The sequence below is a fragment of the Periophthalmus magnuspinnatus genome, chromosome 6, assembly GCF_009829125.3.
Source record: "Periophthalmus magnuspinnatus isolate fPerMag1 chromosome 6, fPerMag1.2.pri, whole genome shotgun sequence".
Taxonomy (NCBI): Eukaryota; Metazoa; Chordata; class Actinopteri; order Gobiiformes; family Gobiidae; genus Periophthalmus; species Periophthalmus magnuspinnatus.
Window position 1 is genome coordinate 33,059,981 of NC_047131.1, and position 18,179 is coordinate 33,078,159.

General features: G+C 42.5%; 1 protein-coding gene across 1 annotated transcript in view; it reads right to left on the bottom strand.

Moving 5' to 3' along the window:
- Positions 1-3,123: 3,123 nt before the first annotated feature.
- The window catches only part of tspan9a (tetraspanin 9a), a 141,140-nt gene continuing 126,084 nt past the window's right edge, over positions 3,124-18,179 (bottom strand). Inside the window, exons 4-7 of the mRNA XM_033967997.2 lie at positions 12,862-12,963; positions 12,553-12,684; positions 9,411-9,494; positions 3,124-3,720 (exon numbers count right to left, since the gene is read on the bottom strand). Of these exons, the coding sequence (XP_033823888.1) occupies positions 3,649-3,720; positions 9,411-9,494; positions 12,553-12,684; positions 12,862-12,963 (390 nt within the window). The 3' untranslated portion in view covers positions 3,124-3,648. The remainder of the gene's footprint in view (positions 3,721-9,410; positions 9,495-12,552; positions 12,685-12,861; positions 12,964-18,179) is intronic.

An 18,179-nucleotide genomic window follows, 5' to 3' on the forward strand; every position in this document is an offset into this window, starting at 1 on the left:
TAACACAGCGATCGGACTTTTTATGTTTGGTTTGAGGTGTCATTTTTAAGCCAACGTAGCCACAATGTCCAGGGGCGAAACCAACAAACTGTCGAGCTCGGTTTTGTTGTGTTGATATTTACAATAGAGACGGGTTTCTGCCAAAGATCCATCTCTGAGTTTGGATCCTAACTCCAGCAGACAAACTGTACCCCCTCGGAGCTGTCAGGAGGGCGGCGAGTTTATTACAATGTGGGATTTTGTGAGTTGGCAATTTAATTTCAGCACATAAATCATATCTGTGTATTCCTAGAGAAGGGCGCTTTGGAGCAAACAGAGTGCATGCTGGTCACTCAAAACAAGCTAAAAAATAGTCGGTGTGGAAACGAAGATTTATGAGAAGTACCGACTCATTTTTGAATTTGTCAGACGCAACAACGGGCTGCGAAAAGACGTGGACGTGAGCCGCGGCGTCGGGTCCAAACGAAGCTGGTCGAGGTTAGAGCAGTTACAGCGGCAAATTCAGAGCAGAGTTGCATATTTGTAATCCCGATTGTGAGTGTCATAGCGACCAAAGAGCCAATCAGGAGCGAGGTTGTTGGAGGTAACGCCCCTTCACGCTCGCACAACTGGATTTGTCAGTTAATAACGTTCATGTGTTGATTTACAGACACAAGAGTGAAGTAAAAACAAACCAGGATCATGTAGAGTTAATACGAACATTTTAAGACGGACAGAAGGGCCACGGCTTTTCAATAGAAAGTGAAATGGAGCCAGATTCGTTGGCGCCAGAAGCCGATTCTCACTTCCTGTTCGAAACACCTGGTACCAAAAGTCACAGTGAAATACGAGCAGCCTTGAATCTCAGGAACGAACTCTAATTGAGCTTCGTAAATTGTAACAACAACAAACAAATGAACTGGCCAAATTGTAAAATGCTGCAAAAGCCGTTTTCTCTCTCGTCTCTCACTTGTGTGAACAGTATTTAACAGCTCGGATAAAGAAAGCAAAGTACCCCAAAACATGAGTACGCTCCCCCAGTGGATATAAAACACGGGAAATGTACTGCTGCAGACGGCTTTAGCGCCCTGCAGGGAGGAGCTGTAAACACACTCCTGCTCCAGGGCACGCCGCCATCCTCACCCGCCGCAGCTTTGATGTGTCTGCACGGCCCTTTTCCTCCTCCCTCCACCTCGCCATCCACTATCTTTCTCCCTCCCTCCCTCTCCCACCCCTATTGATCTCCCTCCCACCCCTCTCCCATCTCTATCCTTCCCTCCCTCTCTTTTTCTCCCTCCCCCCATCCCTCTTCCCCTCTTCCTCCCTGCCTCCCTCCCTGCCTCCCTCTCTCCCATCCCTATCTCTCTTTCCCTCTCCCTCTCCTATCTCTCCCTTCCCTCCCTGTCCCCCTCGACTCTCCCTCTTCCCTCCCTGTCTCTCCTCCTCCCTCTCTCCTCTCTCCTCTCTCTGTGGACAGAAACAGTGGAGGCGTCTCCTCTCGGAGGCGTCTCCTCTCGGAGGCGTCTCCTCTCGGAGGCGTTGGCGTGTGATGTCGACCGTGATGGAGGTGTCTCTGGTCCGTTTGAGTCATTTGGGAGACACTTTGGCCCGGTGTCGTTTGTGGAAATGAAACAGAACGTGAGGCTCCACTGAACGACTCAGAGGAAACAAATGAGACCCGTGTAAATATGAGACAGTGAAACAGGCCTGGACCGTCCGCCTTTACCGTGTGAGGACTGTGACCATTTTGCAGTACGAAATATACAAACGTTTGCTTTTAACGCGTTTGAGCATCGAAATAACATCATATTTCTTCTGTTCGCCATAAACTGACTTTTATCGTTAAAGCTGACGCCTCGTTTAGCAGCTTTTTTCCTTCTTTTGTCTCTACAGTTTCAGTTAATCTAAAAATACACATGTTAAAGTCACAGTGATCATGGACTGGCCTGATGGGTGAAATTGACTAAATAAAAATAAATGTTTTTTCTGCTGGATCATCTAAACTTGAGGTTGAAGCTGAAGCGTTAACACAAATATAAATTGTTCGTACATAGAAACAAATTTATTCTATTAATTCTGTCAATCTTCCTTCAGAAATGTTCTAACAAGCCCTGGGAGTTTAAGTTTAATTTGCCTGGGATCCAGAACAAACACGTCTTCAACAATCTGTTTTCAAATGGTGATTGACAGGTGGATTAGCCAATCAGTGAGCGGTTTGTCCGTATGGGAACGAAACAAGGAACAAACTGTCACAGGAAACTGAAAAACATGGATCTCTGCAGAATCAATGAGCAAAGCCTAAACTCTGTCAATCTGAGGTGAGACAAATGTGATTTTATTTGTAAATCACGTGTGTCCAATGAGCTCCTTCTTTTCACAGACGTCACTGAAAAAACAACGGCTCTGATTGGACGATCACATTTGACCGATATCGATCTGTATAAAAAATCCAGAGCGAGATTAGTCAATTTATTAAATCCTGTCACAAGAAGTTCAAGCAAAAGTTCAACCCGATCCAGAGCCGCCCGATCACACGGAGCGTCTCACGTGTGTCTGTTCTGACCGAGCTCTGAGAATAAATGGCTCAGACCTCGGCGGCGTGGAACAGAAAGACTCGAGCTGCCTCTGCTAACACAATTGATGACAGTGGCCGGCCGGCGTGTCGGCTCCACTCCTGCCCCTCGTGCCCTCGCTTCAAAGTGTGTCTGTGTGTTTTATCGTCCACAGCCCGGACCGTAATAAAAAAGGGGGGAAAAAAAAGCTCCCAGGAGATGTTGGCTGCTGAGACGCACAATACAGTCTGGATTCTCCAAAAGGGAGTTTAATCACCCAGATCTTCTTATTGGACGGCCATTTTGAACCATTTGTTCAGCCTCACGTGGAAACAGAGAGGCCGACGCTGCAGTGTGTTACTCCCGCTACGAATGAATATTTAGATTTTGCTGCAAAAATACAAGTTCAATCTAATCCACTGACACAATAACACTGATCTGAAACTCGGCCCACGATGCAGCTTTTTGCAACGTGACGCAAAAATAAAATACAAAAATAATAAGATGGAAGTTGGCGTACGTTAAACATCCTCCCAACAAATGTGGATGGTGCAATCCAACCCTCCAAACCTCGATCACACACACACACACACACACAGCATGACGTACTTTCAAAATAAAAGAAAAAGAAAAGTTAAACAAGTAGAAAACTAGCATGCCATGTTGAAACATTTACAATGGGATTTATTATGAGAACACTCCGTATAAGGTGGAGGATATAAGTTTTTAAATATTCTCTGTCCCTCGGGTCGGAGGGGTGTGAGCATTAGTAAAAGTCTTTGTAACGTAGTCTCTCCTTCCAGCAATTTGTTAGTCCAAGCGAAAAAATAAAACAAAACAAAAACAAACAAAAAAGCACTTAAGAGGAGTAGCAACCAATGGGACTCTCTTCCTTCGCCAAAATCGCTGTCCTTTCTACCTTCAGCTACGATAAACTCTTTGGCAAAAATGACTTGGTGACAGGCGCGATACAGAGCTGGATTCTGTACAGAAAGTCCCGAGAGGCGACTGGGAGGCTCTGGAGGAGGCTGAAAGTGAAAGGAAACCAAACAGGAGGCTCCAGAGAGGGGGGTACGTCAGCAGAGTCTTATCCCGTGGTTGGTGGCCTCCCCGTGGGCTAAGCGTCGTACTTCTTCCCCGTTCTGTGGATGTGGTGGAACAGTGTCATGGAGAACGCCATTCCCAGGAGCTGCAAAAGAGACAAGAGCGAGATGGTGAGTTCATGTTGGAATATGTGCAGTGTTGGGTTTCTATACGCCGCCGTACGTCGGATTCTCCTGTTTGATGTCGCCGCCTCGGGCTTGTATGTGTTTTGATGATGCTCTGTAAATCCGCCAGTTACGAGCACCATTTTTGCGTTCTGGTTTTTCTGCTGCTTCACGGGCCTGGCCCTTAAACGCAGGGATCTTTGTGATAGAAAAATGTACAGGGCGCAGCATTAACTCAATGACGTAAAGTGAGATGCCACTGAATCAAAGTAGCCAGCGATCTCTTTGAAGTTTTCCATTACCCATGATGCTTAGACATCAAACACAGTCACAAGGCTCATCCTAAAACCATTATCTGGCCAAGTTTGCATGGAAAAACGGAAGTAGGTCTCAGTATGGTGTGTGAAAAGCCCAAGCGGACTCTCCTTTTTAAGTGGATTTGGTGATCGCACTCGCAAAGCCCGTCATTCAGCCTTTTTAGCTTTAGTCAAAATATAACTTTATGCACATAGTCGTGGAAATGCACCTCAGCCGTTTTCAGTTGGAATAAAAATGAGGAAGAGCAGGACGACAGACTGTAAAGAAGTGAACTGAGGGAGAGTAAGAGCCAATCAGGAGCGAGACTGTGGAAGGTAACGCCCCTTCACTTAGAAAGTAAAGAAGGACCTGATTTGTCTGTTATTAATGTTCATATCTTGATTTACAGACACAATAGTGAAATAAAAACCCCAGGATCATGTAGAGGGTTAATACGAACATTTAAGACCAGAATGAGTCTGAAGCAGCAGAGACAGAGAGAGGACAGGAAGTGCGACATGATCACTTCCTGTTTGGGATGTAGCGGCTAACAGGTTAGCCATGTCCATTTATATAAACAGTTTATGTCTGAGCCAAAAAGTTTACTTAGCATTTTTTCCAAATGAGCAGTGGTGGAAAAAGTAAACAATTTTGTTACTTAAGTAAAAGTACAGATACCAGAGCAAAACAATTCTCACGTAAAAGTAAAAGTATCACATGAAAAGAGTAAAAGTAAAGTAAAATATCAGTTTTAAAAAGTACTTTAAGAGTAAAAAATAAAAGTACTTCACGTTGATTTTGAGATGTAATAAAAAGCTTCAAATGTGGTGACTGATTCAGATTTGAGCTGAATTTTGTTCAACAGAAACAACTGAATCCATCATTTTTGTTTTTTTGTTTTTTTCTTGCTGGTTTTAACTGTAGATTTTTGTTTTCTCAAATTATTAATTTGTCAGAAATAAACCCTCAGCCTTTTCAGCAGATTTCAGACAATCATAAAAAGTACTTTACTACTTTTACTTTGCTCCGTTCCGTCACTGTGAAGAGAGAGATCTCTTCTGGTACTGATCCTGCAGTGGAGTCGATGGAGCAGGAAGTGCGTCCATGATCACTTCCTGTTTGGAACGTAGCGGTTAGCACGTTAGCTACGTCCATTTACAAACACAGTCTATGCGCAGCACGGACGCTACTGCAATAATGACGGAGTTATTTAAAAGAAAACGCAAACTCTGTCGAAAATAAATGTGAGCTCATCCTTGGAAAACACAAACTCAATCATTATATTTTAGTTTGAGCCCATGTGTGACTCTTCAGGCTGTAAAAATCTCCTAATTGGGCGTCAGTCAAATGTAGAGCGCCAACTCGTTCTGCTACGTCCAGCCCCGCTCAGGTGGAGGAGAACTGAGTCAACACGTCCTCGGAAATGAATGAAATCAATATATTCTGTGCCCGTCCTTGGAGAGCACGGAACATGTTATTTTAACATCAGTCACGAATGTAAAGCTAAAACCTGCTCCGTGCAAAAACACCAAAAATACACCTTAATCGTCTGTCAATCAAACGTGAAGAGGCCGTTAGGGGGAGAAATGTGGTTTGACAGAATGACAGTGGATCCGCTGGGACGCTTCACTCCATCATCCACTTTTACACGAGCGTATGTAAACAGCGCCGAGGTTTCTTAAACTGCGGCAGATTACACGTTATATAAAAGATTCTGTCATATAAGCCACGAGTCTAAATCATGTACGAGTCAGCTCTGGTGCCTCTGACGATTATGTAATGTCACAGACTCGCAGGACATAAACTTTTCATGATATTTTTCCTGTCATGTCCTCCATCTCCTCCATCTCGCCTCAAAACCCACTAATCTGACAGCTCAAGGCCTTGTTTCGGCGCTCTCCACCATCGCTCCACCTCACCTCTCGGAGCGAGCGCTTCGGATCATTAAAATTAATGTGGACTAGGTCAGGGTTTCAAGGCAGAGAAAGTGCTTTCGAAACAAGCTGGAAATTTGTTGATGATCGTAGATGCGTGGGCGTTTGAAGACAACGCGGAAAGGCAAAACCAGCTAAGTTGCGAGAAGAAAGACGATGAATGAGCCGGAGAGCGTGGAGAGAGCGCGGAGTACGGCGGCAGAACTGGAGCGGCCTCAAAGCCCCTCGACAGCGCCTTGATCTGAGCTCGCGCTGCATTCACCCGACCCGGGGGGAGGGTCCGGAGCGGGTCAGCGGACAGGTGAGTCGTGGCAGAGGCTGACACGCCGGAGCCTCTGGAGCCGTGTGGGTGTGAGCGGCCGGGGCGGCGCGGTGACACCCGGAGGCCAGGGGGAGGAAAGGCTCACATCATTAGCGGCGTCGGGGGCGGTGAGGTGAATGTGGGCTGAAACCATATTTTTCCTTTTCTAAACCCTCCAGATCATTAAAATCACTGTTGTCAAAACATTGTTACAAATAGAATAAAAAGCTCCTGGCGTAATAGTTTTAATTATTCATTTGAGGCTGTGTACCTCCAAGACTTCCCTGCTCAAAATAGTTACAAATTAAACTTTAAATTATTTCAGTTCTTTACTTTATTCACCAGCTCTGTCTGCATTTACATATCCAGAAAGTTTTATATAAAGTTGGTCACGTACAAAAGGAACGGGGGACTATTAATGCAGTAAACGTGATCTTTCCTCCTCCAAACATCGAAACAATCAAACATTTTATACCTTAAAGGTCCAAAAGTCACTGACACTTTTAAATCTTCAGTCGCTCCTTTAATTCTTAAGTTAAACTCACCAAATTTTAGCTGTAGATAAACTGAACCTTCTGAGATTTTTGGCGATAAATACAGTTATAATTGTTCATTTACACTTGGACCCGGTGTCCTCATCTGTGGACAACACATTTTGGGTTGTTCAGGCCACAGTGCAAATTTTTAGAAGAACAGCAACAAGAACATGTTCATTTTTTTTTAAATATTTCTAAGAGTTTGGAATATTTATTTATTTATTTTTTTTATTTTTATTTTATTTATTTATTTATTATTGTTTATTTTAATATTTTTTATTTTATTTTATTTTATTTATTTATTTATTTTTTGTCGATATAAACGGTTATAATTGTTCATTTACACTTGAACTTATCATGACTTAAACTAGAGGAAGTAAAAATGACCTAATTTCCGGCTCATGTCTCTTATTTGATCCTCGATGTCACGTTTTAAGTCGTTTATCGTCTGAGGTTTATTCACAAACACCTTTTCTTTAAGATCGACCCACAGGAAGAAATCGGGACGAGTCAGGTCTGTGGAGATACTGCCCCCTGTCTGTGAAAAACACTTATTATTCCTTTAATGGCGTTTACTCTCGGGGCGTCTCCGGTGTTAAAATGTGGAGTTTGACCCATGTGACTCAAAGTTCCTCTGCACACTGAGGCTCGTTCCTCGGTGCTGGATTTGCTCAGATTAATGTGGGAGGAGTCGATCTAAACGCTCTGGAAAAATACAAGAAAAATATTTAGAAACAAAAGAGTAATGATTTTTTTTACTGTCAGTGACTTTTGGGCTTTTTTGTGTTCGTTCGTTCCGTTTCCTCCTCAAAAAACAGACCTGGACTTGTGTTTTGTTTCATTCTCACATGTTTGAGTCACTTTATTATTAGTCTGTTACATCTACAAAGATCAAAACGCTCAGTTAAAACCTTGTGATGTCATCAAGTGGTAGTTTTCAAGTTCCTCCTCCTTTTACCTTTAGTTCAGTCGAGATAAGAGACAACTCCAGGACTGAAATGATCCAAATGATTCTATAAATGAAGGTGTGTGGAGTTTAAAAACACAGTGGAGCACTTCCTGTATCACCACATGATGACATCACAAGGTGGAACGGAGCGTTTTTTTTCTGTTGGAGAGAAAAACTTGGCCTAAATCTGCAGATTTGTGCGTTAAACATGTGAGAATGAGACAAAATGTGACGTGGGTGATGGAGCAGCACAAACACCAGTTGGACAAATCCAGGTCATTAATTCAAATTTACGCTGATGTGACGTAGAACCGCCCACTTCTCATCCAGAATCTAATTAAAAAGAAGCAAATTATGCACAAGTAAAATGACGTTCATGTGATTACACTCAGAAACATACTCTGGAATTATAATGAAATAATGTCGTCCTTTTTCAAACATTAAAATCCGTGTTTAGCTAAAGGCAAAGTTTTGGTTTAAGCTGAAATGACGGTGATGCTGATGTGTTTTTTTTTATTCTATTTTAAAAACTAACCGTAGAAAATTAATCTTTGTCCAGTGTCTGATCATTTATTTGACTTGATCCTTTTTCCAGACTGAGGTCGAGTTTTCATCCCTGACAGTTTGTTGGTCACGTGGTGTTACTGCGGCGTGTCAGCTGATTTAAACAGGTGGAGGCAGCATGACAGCGCCATCTGCAGTCCGACTTCTTCAGGACGCCCTTTTCCCCGTTTAAAGTCCCGTGGGCACGTTTCCATCTTTCTGTTTCCTTCATAATCCAGAGATGATGTTCGGGAATCGTAGAAAGACTGCCCCGAAACCCGTTTAAATCAGCTGACTGGACACGTCGCAGTAACATCACATGACCACTGCGAGGCGCCAGTGAGCAGAACAAATTAAGCCTTGTTTTTTCAGACCAACGTTTAGTTCATTTGTCGTCTCTATATCGAGGTTCACCTTTGTGCAATTTTACATTTATGCTTTTATTTTTTTACAGTGTATGAATGTGCACTGTGTCGTGCATCCTGATTGGCTGAGACTCCTCCTCTCTCCTCCTCCTCTCCTCTCTCCCCCTCTCTCCTCCTCTCTTGTCCTCTCTCCTCCTCTCTCCCCCTCCTCTCTCCTCCTCTCCTCCTCCTCTCTCCTCGTCTTTCTCATGTGTCTCCTCGTCTTTCACCCTCCTCCTCTCTCCTCTCTCCTCCTCTCTCCTTCTGTCTCATGTGACTCCTCATCTTTCACCCTCCTCTCTCCCCCTCTCTCCTCCTCTCTCCTCTCCTCCTCCTCTCCTCATCTTTTACCCTCCTCCTCTCTCCTCCTCTCTCCTCCTCTCTCCCCCTCTCTCCTCCTCTCCTCCTCCTCTCATCTCCTCCCCCTCTCTCCTCCTCTCTCCTCTCTCCTCCTCCTCTCTCCTCCTCCTCTCTCCTCGTCTTTCTCCCTCCTCTTGGCGTCGCTCCTCTCTGTTTCTCTCAGAGGAGGGAGGTGCTTTATACTGAAAATGTGTGGGAGCTGAAACGCCCACGGAGCCACAGACATGGATTTTCCTCCCAGACAAACAGATTTAGACACAGACGTTTCAGACACAGAGACGTTTCAGACACAGACATTTCAGACAGAGATGTTTCAGACTGAAGCAGAACATGAGAGAACGTTTCACCTGCACGACCAGGATCACCATCCCGATGGTTCCCAGCAGATGTTTGTTGTCGTCCAGCCACTCCTCCACTTTCTCAAAACAGCCCTGAAAAGCACATCAGGATTAAGACGAGGTTTAGAGAGAGAAAGGAGGAGCACTTGGTACTACTACTACTACTACTACTACTACTACTGCTACTGCTACTGCTACTGCTACTGCTACTACTACTACTACTACTACTAATACTGCTACTGCTACTGCTACTACTACTACTACTACTACTACTAATACTGCTACTGCTACTGCTACTGCTACTACTACTACTACTACTACTGCTACTGCTACTACTACTACTACTACTACTACTACTACTACTACTACTACTCCTCCTCCTCCACTTTCTCAAAACAGCCCTGAAAAACAACACATCTGTCACGATAAGACAAGGAGAAACATTTGGTATATGGATTTTCCACTAGTACTACTACTACGACTACTACAACTACTACTGCTACTACGACCACTACCACTACGACTACCACGACTACCACGACTACTACGACTATTACTATCACTACTGCCACTATGACCACTATGACCATTACTACTATCACTTCTAGATTAGAGACTTTACTTGGATACAGCAGATAACACATTCAAATATAATGAAAAAAGCAAGAAATAACTTCTACTCGTACAACTACTACAACAAGTACTACAACTACTACAACAAGTACTACAACTACTACAACAAGTACTACAACTACTACAACTGCTACGACAAGTACTACAACTACTACAACTGCTACGACAAGTACTACAACTACTACAACTGCTACGACAAGTACTACAACTACTACAACTGCTACGACAAGTACTACAACTACTACAACTGCTACGACAAGTACTACAACTACTACAACTACACTAGAGAATTTGCTTGGATACAGCAGACAAAACCACTACTTCTACTTTACTAAGTAGTATTTTATCATTAAATCTAAACCAGCTGAACTTTGAGCTGTGACTTGAACCTCCCCAAGACTCCACCATGAGACAACACCTCCTCCTCCACCTCCTCCTCCTCCACCTTTAAGACAGAAACACCTCCTCCTCCTCCTCCTCCTCCACCTTTAAGACAGAAACACCTCCTCCTCCACCTCCTCCTCCTTAAAGACAGAAACACCTCCTCCTCCTCCACCTTCAGGGCGGAGCAGTAGAAGTGTCGTGTGTGTGTGGTGCTTCACACTGTAAATGTTTAAACAGAGACATAAAGGTTTTGTCTCTGGTTCATCCTCAGGTCAGTGTGAAAGAGACGAACCACTGAGACAGACAAGTGTGCGGTTTTAAACGTGCATCTTTAAGTTTGCGTCTGTAAGTGTGTGGTTTTAAGTGTGCGTCTCTACGTGTGCGGCTGTAAGTGTGTGTCTGTGAGTGTGCGGCTGCGTCCTCTGGGCAGGATTTCCTCTCCGCGGCGGCGATGGCGTCCCGTGGCGTCCCGTGGCGTCCCGTGGCGTCCCGTGGCGTCCCGTGGCGTCCCGTGGCGTCCCAGTGGGCCGGCTCACTCTTTGCCTATTCTCATTTTACTTTTGTGTAACAGTTTTTAATCCGTCGCTTTGGCTCCGTTAACGAGCCGCACACGACCAACAGCAGATTAAGCGTCTAATGGGGGAGATTGGCAAACACTGTACCGCGAGGTTTGAGCGCGAAAACGAGCCGTTGTGTCGTGAATAATGAAGAGGACGGAGAGTGAGGAGAATTTTGAGATTTAAGTTAAAAAAAAAAGTCGACAGTTTAATGCGATAAATGGGCCGAAAGCTCAAAAAGTAGATTTGAACTTAACAGAAGGAAGCAGCAAATCGGCCTGAGCCTTGAGGAACTTTGGGTTTTTTCAATTAGTGATATTCAATTAAACACATTAAGGTTTCACACATTGTTTCTGAAGCTAATTAAGTCGTTATAAGGAGTTTGTTTTGTAGTAGCTGCTAAAATGTGTGACGCTGTAAAACAAAATCCTTAAAGCAAAATCCTGTTCCATTTAATTTAAACGTCCGATATCACGCAAACTCGGCTTTTGTGACATTTAAACCGTGTTTTAATGATGTAACCGCGTCAAAAACAGACCTGGAGTTGTGTTTTGTTTCATTTATTATTAGTCCATCAAGCTCAAAACGCTCTGTTCCACTTTGTGATGTCATCAAGTGGTAGTTTTCAGACAAACAGCTACATTTTTTTACCTTTTTTCAGTAGAAATTGGCAATTCCAGATGATGAAATGATCCAAATGATTCTATAAATGAAGGTGTGTGGAGTTTAAAAACACAGCGGAGCACTTCCTGTATCACCACATGATGACATCACAAAGTGGAACAGAGTGTTTTCAGTTTGAGAGAAGCCTAAATATGCAGGGTTAGTGTTAAATACTTTCTGTTTGTTATTACACATTGACTTGTTGCGTTTCAGAAATGTGCATCTTCTATAATTTCATCGATCTGTTTCCCGTCGGCTGAATCTGTCGGGTTTGAACTTTGAAGTCTGAGATTTAAAACCGAACGCTCCGACACAGACGAAACCTTTATACTTAAATACTTTACTGCTTTTACTTTGTTACACTTCACCACTGAGTCCAAATAAAGTGTCATGTTGTGTTTCTCTAGAGATAAACTGTGATAAACGACAAACACTGAGACTATTTGTGCCACTGATACAATTAAAATACTGCAAGATAATCCCAATAAACGCATTTTTAAATAAACAGTTTCATTAAAAGCTACAAACTGCATCAAATAAATAGACAAATGAAGCATAAAAGTGACTTATTCAACTATTTACAGCTCAAATCTTATAGTATCACAAGGAAAATGACCAAGTTCTTCCAAATATCGCAAACAAAAACACCAAATGATAAATACTGAGCTCCAAAATCTGTTTTTCCAGCTCGATAAAGTAACTACAGAGACAGGTCTAAATATAAACCACAAAAATATCATAAAAATACTTGTACTGGAGTAGAAAGTACAGATACTGCTCTCAAATGTACTCAAGTAAAAGTAAAACATGTACTCATCAGATCAGAGCGTTTCCTTTTCACTTTCTGTCCAGTGTTTTTGTAATTAAGAATAAATCCACACATACATTTGATTTAAACGTAAAACAAAACTCACCCTGTTCCAGAACATGTTGGTGGAGTTGCGTCCACAGTTTTGGTAATGCTCCTGGCAGCATCGGTCTGGAACCACCTTCTCCTTGAGCGCCTCGTGCCAGTCTGTGTACGCGATGACGCCGCAGCACTTCCACTGTCAGGACACACGTTCAAACGCGTTACTTCAAAGCTAAGTGTTTTAATTAGCATTTGTTTTAGCCGAGGTAATGCCAGATCGCACATTAGCCGGAATAATTTAGCATATTTAGAGTGAAGGCGTTAGCTTTGGGGTTGTTATTTTGATGCTAATGGCTCTTTTTATGCGACGTACCTCGGCCTGAATGATGTTCCAGGCGTTTCGAAGGCCTATGTTGTTTTCGGAGTTGTACAGAGCCAGGCCGTCCTTCAGGTCCTTTTTGGCGTTCTCGCTGACCTGCGGACGACAGAGAAAAACATTCGCTCAGACGCTTTGGATTCAGACGTTTACTCCGACTTTGAAAATGGATGAAATGTTTATTGATCGTTCTGTTCCATCTCGATTGTTCGCGGCCCAAACAGAAGAGCAGACGTCTGCTTGGGCCGCTCTGTGGAGGTGAAACATAAAGGGTTTTTCTTTCTTAAAGCCACTGTATGGAACTTTTTACCCCCCACAAAAAACAGACCATGTTGTTCAATGTGAGGAGTTTTTATTGCACTTAAAAACTCCACAGACTCTCATTTGGCCTGGATGTTCTGCAGTGACATCACACTAAAGGGAGGGAAGGTTGTGCATGTGTGTGTATGGTGGAATGTTCAGCAGTTGCCACGGCGACACAATGTGATTATCAAACACAGCCCGAGAAGTTTTAGTCTTTACCTGAAAATCAAAGAAATCAAATTGGATTAAAACGACACATCTTCAGACGTCTGTGATCAATCCGAGCGTTCATGGTTGGCTAATGCTAATGCTAATGCTAATGCTAATGCTAATGCTAGCTAGCTTGTGATTGTAAGGTTATTTGAAAGGGGCTTATTTAACAGCACAGATCAGTTCACCAGTTCAGGTCAGATTGTGTTAAAATAAACCTCAGATTAAAGTCTAACAGAGCTTCAGACACAGCAGTGCCTCCTGTTAGCTTCACTGCACCTGGGAATGTTAAAGACATCACCTGAAAAGAATCAATAATCTTCCCACGTATGGCAAAGAGTTTTAACCTTTTTTTAACCTTTAACCTTTTATTCATCTTTTATTTCCATGGAGTCGTGCAGGTGATGAGCCACCGCCAGAAAGTTACACACTGTAGCTTTAAAATCAATAAACAGCAGGAGATTTTTAGATGAAGCGAAAGAGAAACTCAGCTCTGCAGGAGTTATTTTACAGGAGCTGTTTTCCATCTTAAAATGTTTGCATCAATATTCGTCTTCTATTAAGAAATGAAAATAAATGAAATCAGTGAAACAGTTTTAAAGGCCTCCTGATGTAGACCTGGTTTAGTCCTGATTTAGACCTGGTTTAGTCCTGGTTTACTCCTGGTTTAGTCCCTGTTTAGTCCCGGTTTAGTCCCGGTTTAGTCCTGGTTTAGTCCTGGTTTTGACCTGGTTTAGTCCCGGTTTAGTCCCTGGTTTAATCCTGATTTAGTCCTGATGTTTAGTCCTGGTTCAGTCCCAGTTCAGTCCCGGTTTAAGTCCCAGTTCTGTCCTGGTTCAGTCCTTGTTTAGTCCCGGTCTAGTCCTGGTCTTGTCCTGGTCTAGTCCTGGTCTAGTCCTGGTCTTGTCCTGGTCTAGTCCTGGTCTAGTCCTGGTCTAGTCCTGGTCTAGTCCTGGAGTTGTCTCTTATCTCGACTGATCTAAAGGTAAAACGAGCTGTTAATTTGAAAACTCCCACTTGATGACATCACAAACTGGAACGTCGCATTTTTCACTTTGTAGATGTAACAGATGAATAATAAATGAAACAAAACACAACTCCAGGTCTGTTTTTTGAGGAGGAAACAGCGTTAGAATCATTAATTTTGTGTAATATCGTTTACATAAAGCAGAGCAGAGGTTTGTGTCGACATGAGTCTGACTTTAGTTTTAGTCTAATTATCGTTTTATTTACTCTCGTCTTTCTCTGTGGTTCTCACGCTCACATTGTTCAGTCTTTTGAATTTGAGCTTCTGAACGCTCCGCTTCAGCTGTAAATTGAGTTATGGATGTAATTATTGCCCGTGGACTGGAGCAGGCGGCGTTCGTATGAAGCACATTCTGTTTGTAATCTGTCAGCGTCTTCAGCTCGGAGCCATAAAGGATAATGACGGTGTCCGAGTCGCGTCGTCGAGCAGAAAATCACGTTTTTAAGTTCGGTCTCAAATCCGATGGCACTCGATGAGTTAAGTAATCACGCTAAAAATGACTTTGAGGAAGTTTTTGCAGGTGCGGCGCGTTATCAACGATCGAAACATAACGACCGTCTTCAGTAAAATTGGATCCAGATTTGATACAGTAGATGCACATGGAGCCGACGTGCCCTTCAGCAACGCAACGTAATCGTTTTCCTCATGACTGCCCCCAACTGTGCCGAGCGCGGAGCTGCGGCCGACGGAGACGAATCTGTGAACTCACGACGCGATGAGACCGAGACGATTTTAAAGCAGAAATGTGCCGCAAAATGGAGTTTTGAACAGTGTCACCGTGTTTCCTCAGTGTGTTGGATTTGGAGGTTGGATTTTAATTGTTTATTTATAAGACGCCAAGAAAAAAAAGAAAGAAAAAATAATATATATAAAAAATAAATAATAATAATGATAAAATGTATAAATAAAAAAATAAATAATAAAATAATAAATAAGTAAGTAAATAAAATAAAAATATTTCAGGACGCCATTTTGTCAACCCCTGTTTTCACCTCCACTGTGACACGCCCACTGTGACACTCCCACTGTGACACGCCCCCTGTGCCACGCCCACTGTGACACGCCCACTGTGACACGCCCACTGTGACACGCCCACTGTGACGTCCGCACTTCCTTCTCCAGTTTTATTTCCTTAATCGTTGATACTCGTAGGATTCTGCAGCGTCGCGTCGTCATTTTGGTACAAATTTTAAAAACGCTCTGCTCTAGTGCGACGTGCATCTGTCCATAGGGGGCGCCGCAGCTACACGCCTCTTTATTGTCATGACGTTTACGGCGACGTCAGCTCCATTGGACATTGCAGTTTATGAACTTGAACTCAGCTGACATATTTCTTTTCTTTTGTGGTTTTAGATGAATATTGTGATTTAAAATGTGTAAATTATAACAGAATGATCCACAGAGATGAGAACCATAGAGACTCAAGCTCAATAGTTCCGCTTTAACACTGATCTGGAGCTGTGGGAGATCTGCAAACTGCTCAGAAATGTCGAGATGCATTTGATATTAGGACTCACCAAAACAGACAAACACTCACACCACAGTTTTCTTACAACCTCGATCATAAACTTGTTTTCATCACAGTTGCTGAAGTTGTCGGTTAAATCCCTCGACAGGGAAAAGAGTTTGGGCTTTGAGGTAAAGGCGACCTTGAGTGTCTACGAAGACGTCTGGTAAATAAACTGCATTTTTATTATATCACAGAAACTTAATATAGAACATTTAAAACAACTTGAGCTGCCCAAAGAACTTCACAGAAAAGTCGACACAAAACACAGGAAAAGAACGAGAAAACAACATCCTGCCCAGATAGTGTTAAATACCAGGGGGGAGAGTCGGGAGTTAAACTGTGTTAAAGACTGAGAGGATCTGACAGAGGACCCAGAGTGCAGACAGAGGGCCCAGAGTGCAGACAGAGGGCCCAGAGTGCAGACAGAAGACCCAGAGTGCAGACAGAGGGCCCAGAGTGCAGACAGAGGGCCCAGAGAGCAGACAAAGCACCCATAGAGAGCAGACAGAGGGCCCAGAGTGCAGACAGAGGACCCAGAGAGCAGACAGAGCACCCATAGAGAGCAGACAGAGGGCCCAGAGAGCACACAGAGGACCCAGAGAGCAGAGGACCCAGAGAGCAGACAGAGGACCCAGAGTGCAGACAGAGGACCCAGAGTGCAGACAGAGGACCCAGAGTGCAGACAGAGGACCCAGAGTGCAGACAGAGGACCCAGAGTGCAGACAGAGGACCCAGAGAGCAGACAGAGCACCCATAGAGAGCAGACAGAAGGCCCAGAGAGCAGACAGAGGACCCAGAGAGCAGAGGACCCAGAGAGCAGACAGAGGACCCAGAGTGCAGACAGAGGACCCACAGAGTGCAAACTGGACCCATAGACCACAGACAGAGGACCCAGAGTGCAGATAGGACCCACAGAGTGCAGACATTTTGAATTGACCTAATATTACCCAGTTTATCCTTCTCCACCTCCTGTGACATTTACGACCAACGACCTACATACACAAACACACTCACAGACACTTCAGTGTTTTGTGTGTCTTGACAGAGCGAGACCCAGAGGAATGCGAGTCAAATGCTTGTACAAACTGGGTGACGTGCGAGTTCTAACTCAGGGACAGATTTGCTTGAATTGATTCAAACTCATCCACGCTAGTTATGCTACAGCGCGTTAGCGATTAGCCAAGGACGTGTACGGAGATTCCACTGGACCCAGACTCTGACGCAATGAGACAAACAGAAGCACTGGCATGGAGTTAACTCATAAAACAGTAAATGCAGTTAGTTAAACACCAGAAATACACGAAAAATACACGAGAAATACACGAGAAATACACGAGAAATACATGAGAAAAACACAAGAAATACACCAGAAATACAGCAGAAATACATGAGAAATACACGAGAAATACACGAAAAATACACAAGAAATACACCAGAAATACATGACCAGTCACATGTTTGGACACTTTCACTCAAGGTTTTTTGATTTGAACTACTTTTTCCATTTTATATAAACAAAGAAGACATCAAATATATGAAGCACAATGTATGGAATTATGTAGTAAAGAAAAAAACAAAACTCAACTAAATATTTTTCTTTATTATTATTATTATTATTATTATTATTATTATTATTATTGTTATTATTATTATTATTATTATTATTGTTAGTATTAGTATTAGTATTATTATTATTATTATTTTGGTTATTATTATTTTTTTACTACTACTACATTTTATTATTACTATATATTTTTTATCCTTTTTCTTTCTTCTTCGTATATATCCATCAAAAAAGAATTTCAGGGAAAACAGGTGAGAGGTTTGGGCTTTAAAAAGGGAAAAAATTAAATTAAAAGATTAAAATCAAACTGTACCTCGTGTAACTGCAGATGACGTCAACACTTCATTAAAAACATATATTTAAAAAAAGTTAATATTTTTCCACAAAGCAAAATATATATAACAAAAAATAGAGAGTAGAGTTTAACTTGTTTTAATTCTATACATGTTAATAATAATAATAATAATAATAATAATACATTTTATTTATATAGCACTTTTCAAGATACTCAAAGACACTTTACATAGAAGAACAATAAAAAAAAATACAAATATCCAAACATTTAAAATCAACACTCATAATAATAATAATAATGTTGCTTCTTCTGTCTGTAAATAAAATGTAGAAAGTAGTAAAAAAAAAAGAAAAAACCCCCACATTGAATAAAAGGCTGAGAATTATGTTCAAACCTCCTGACCACA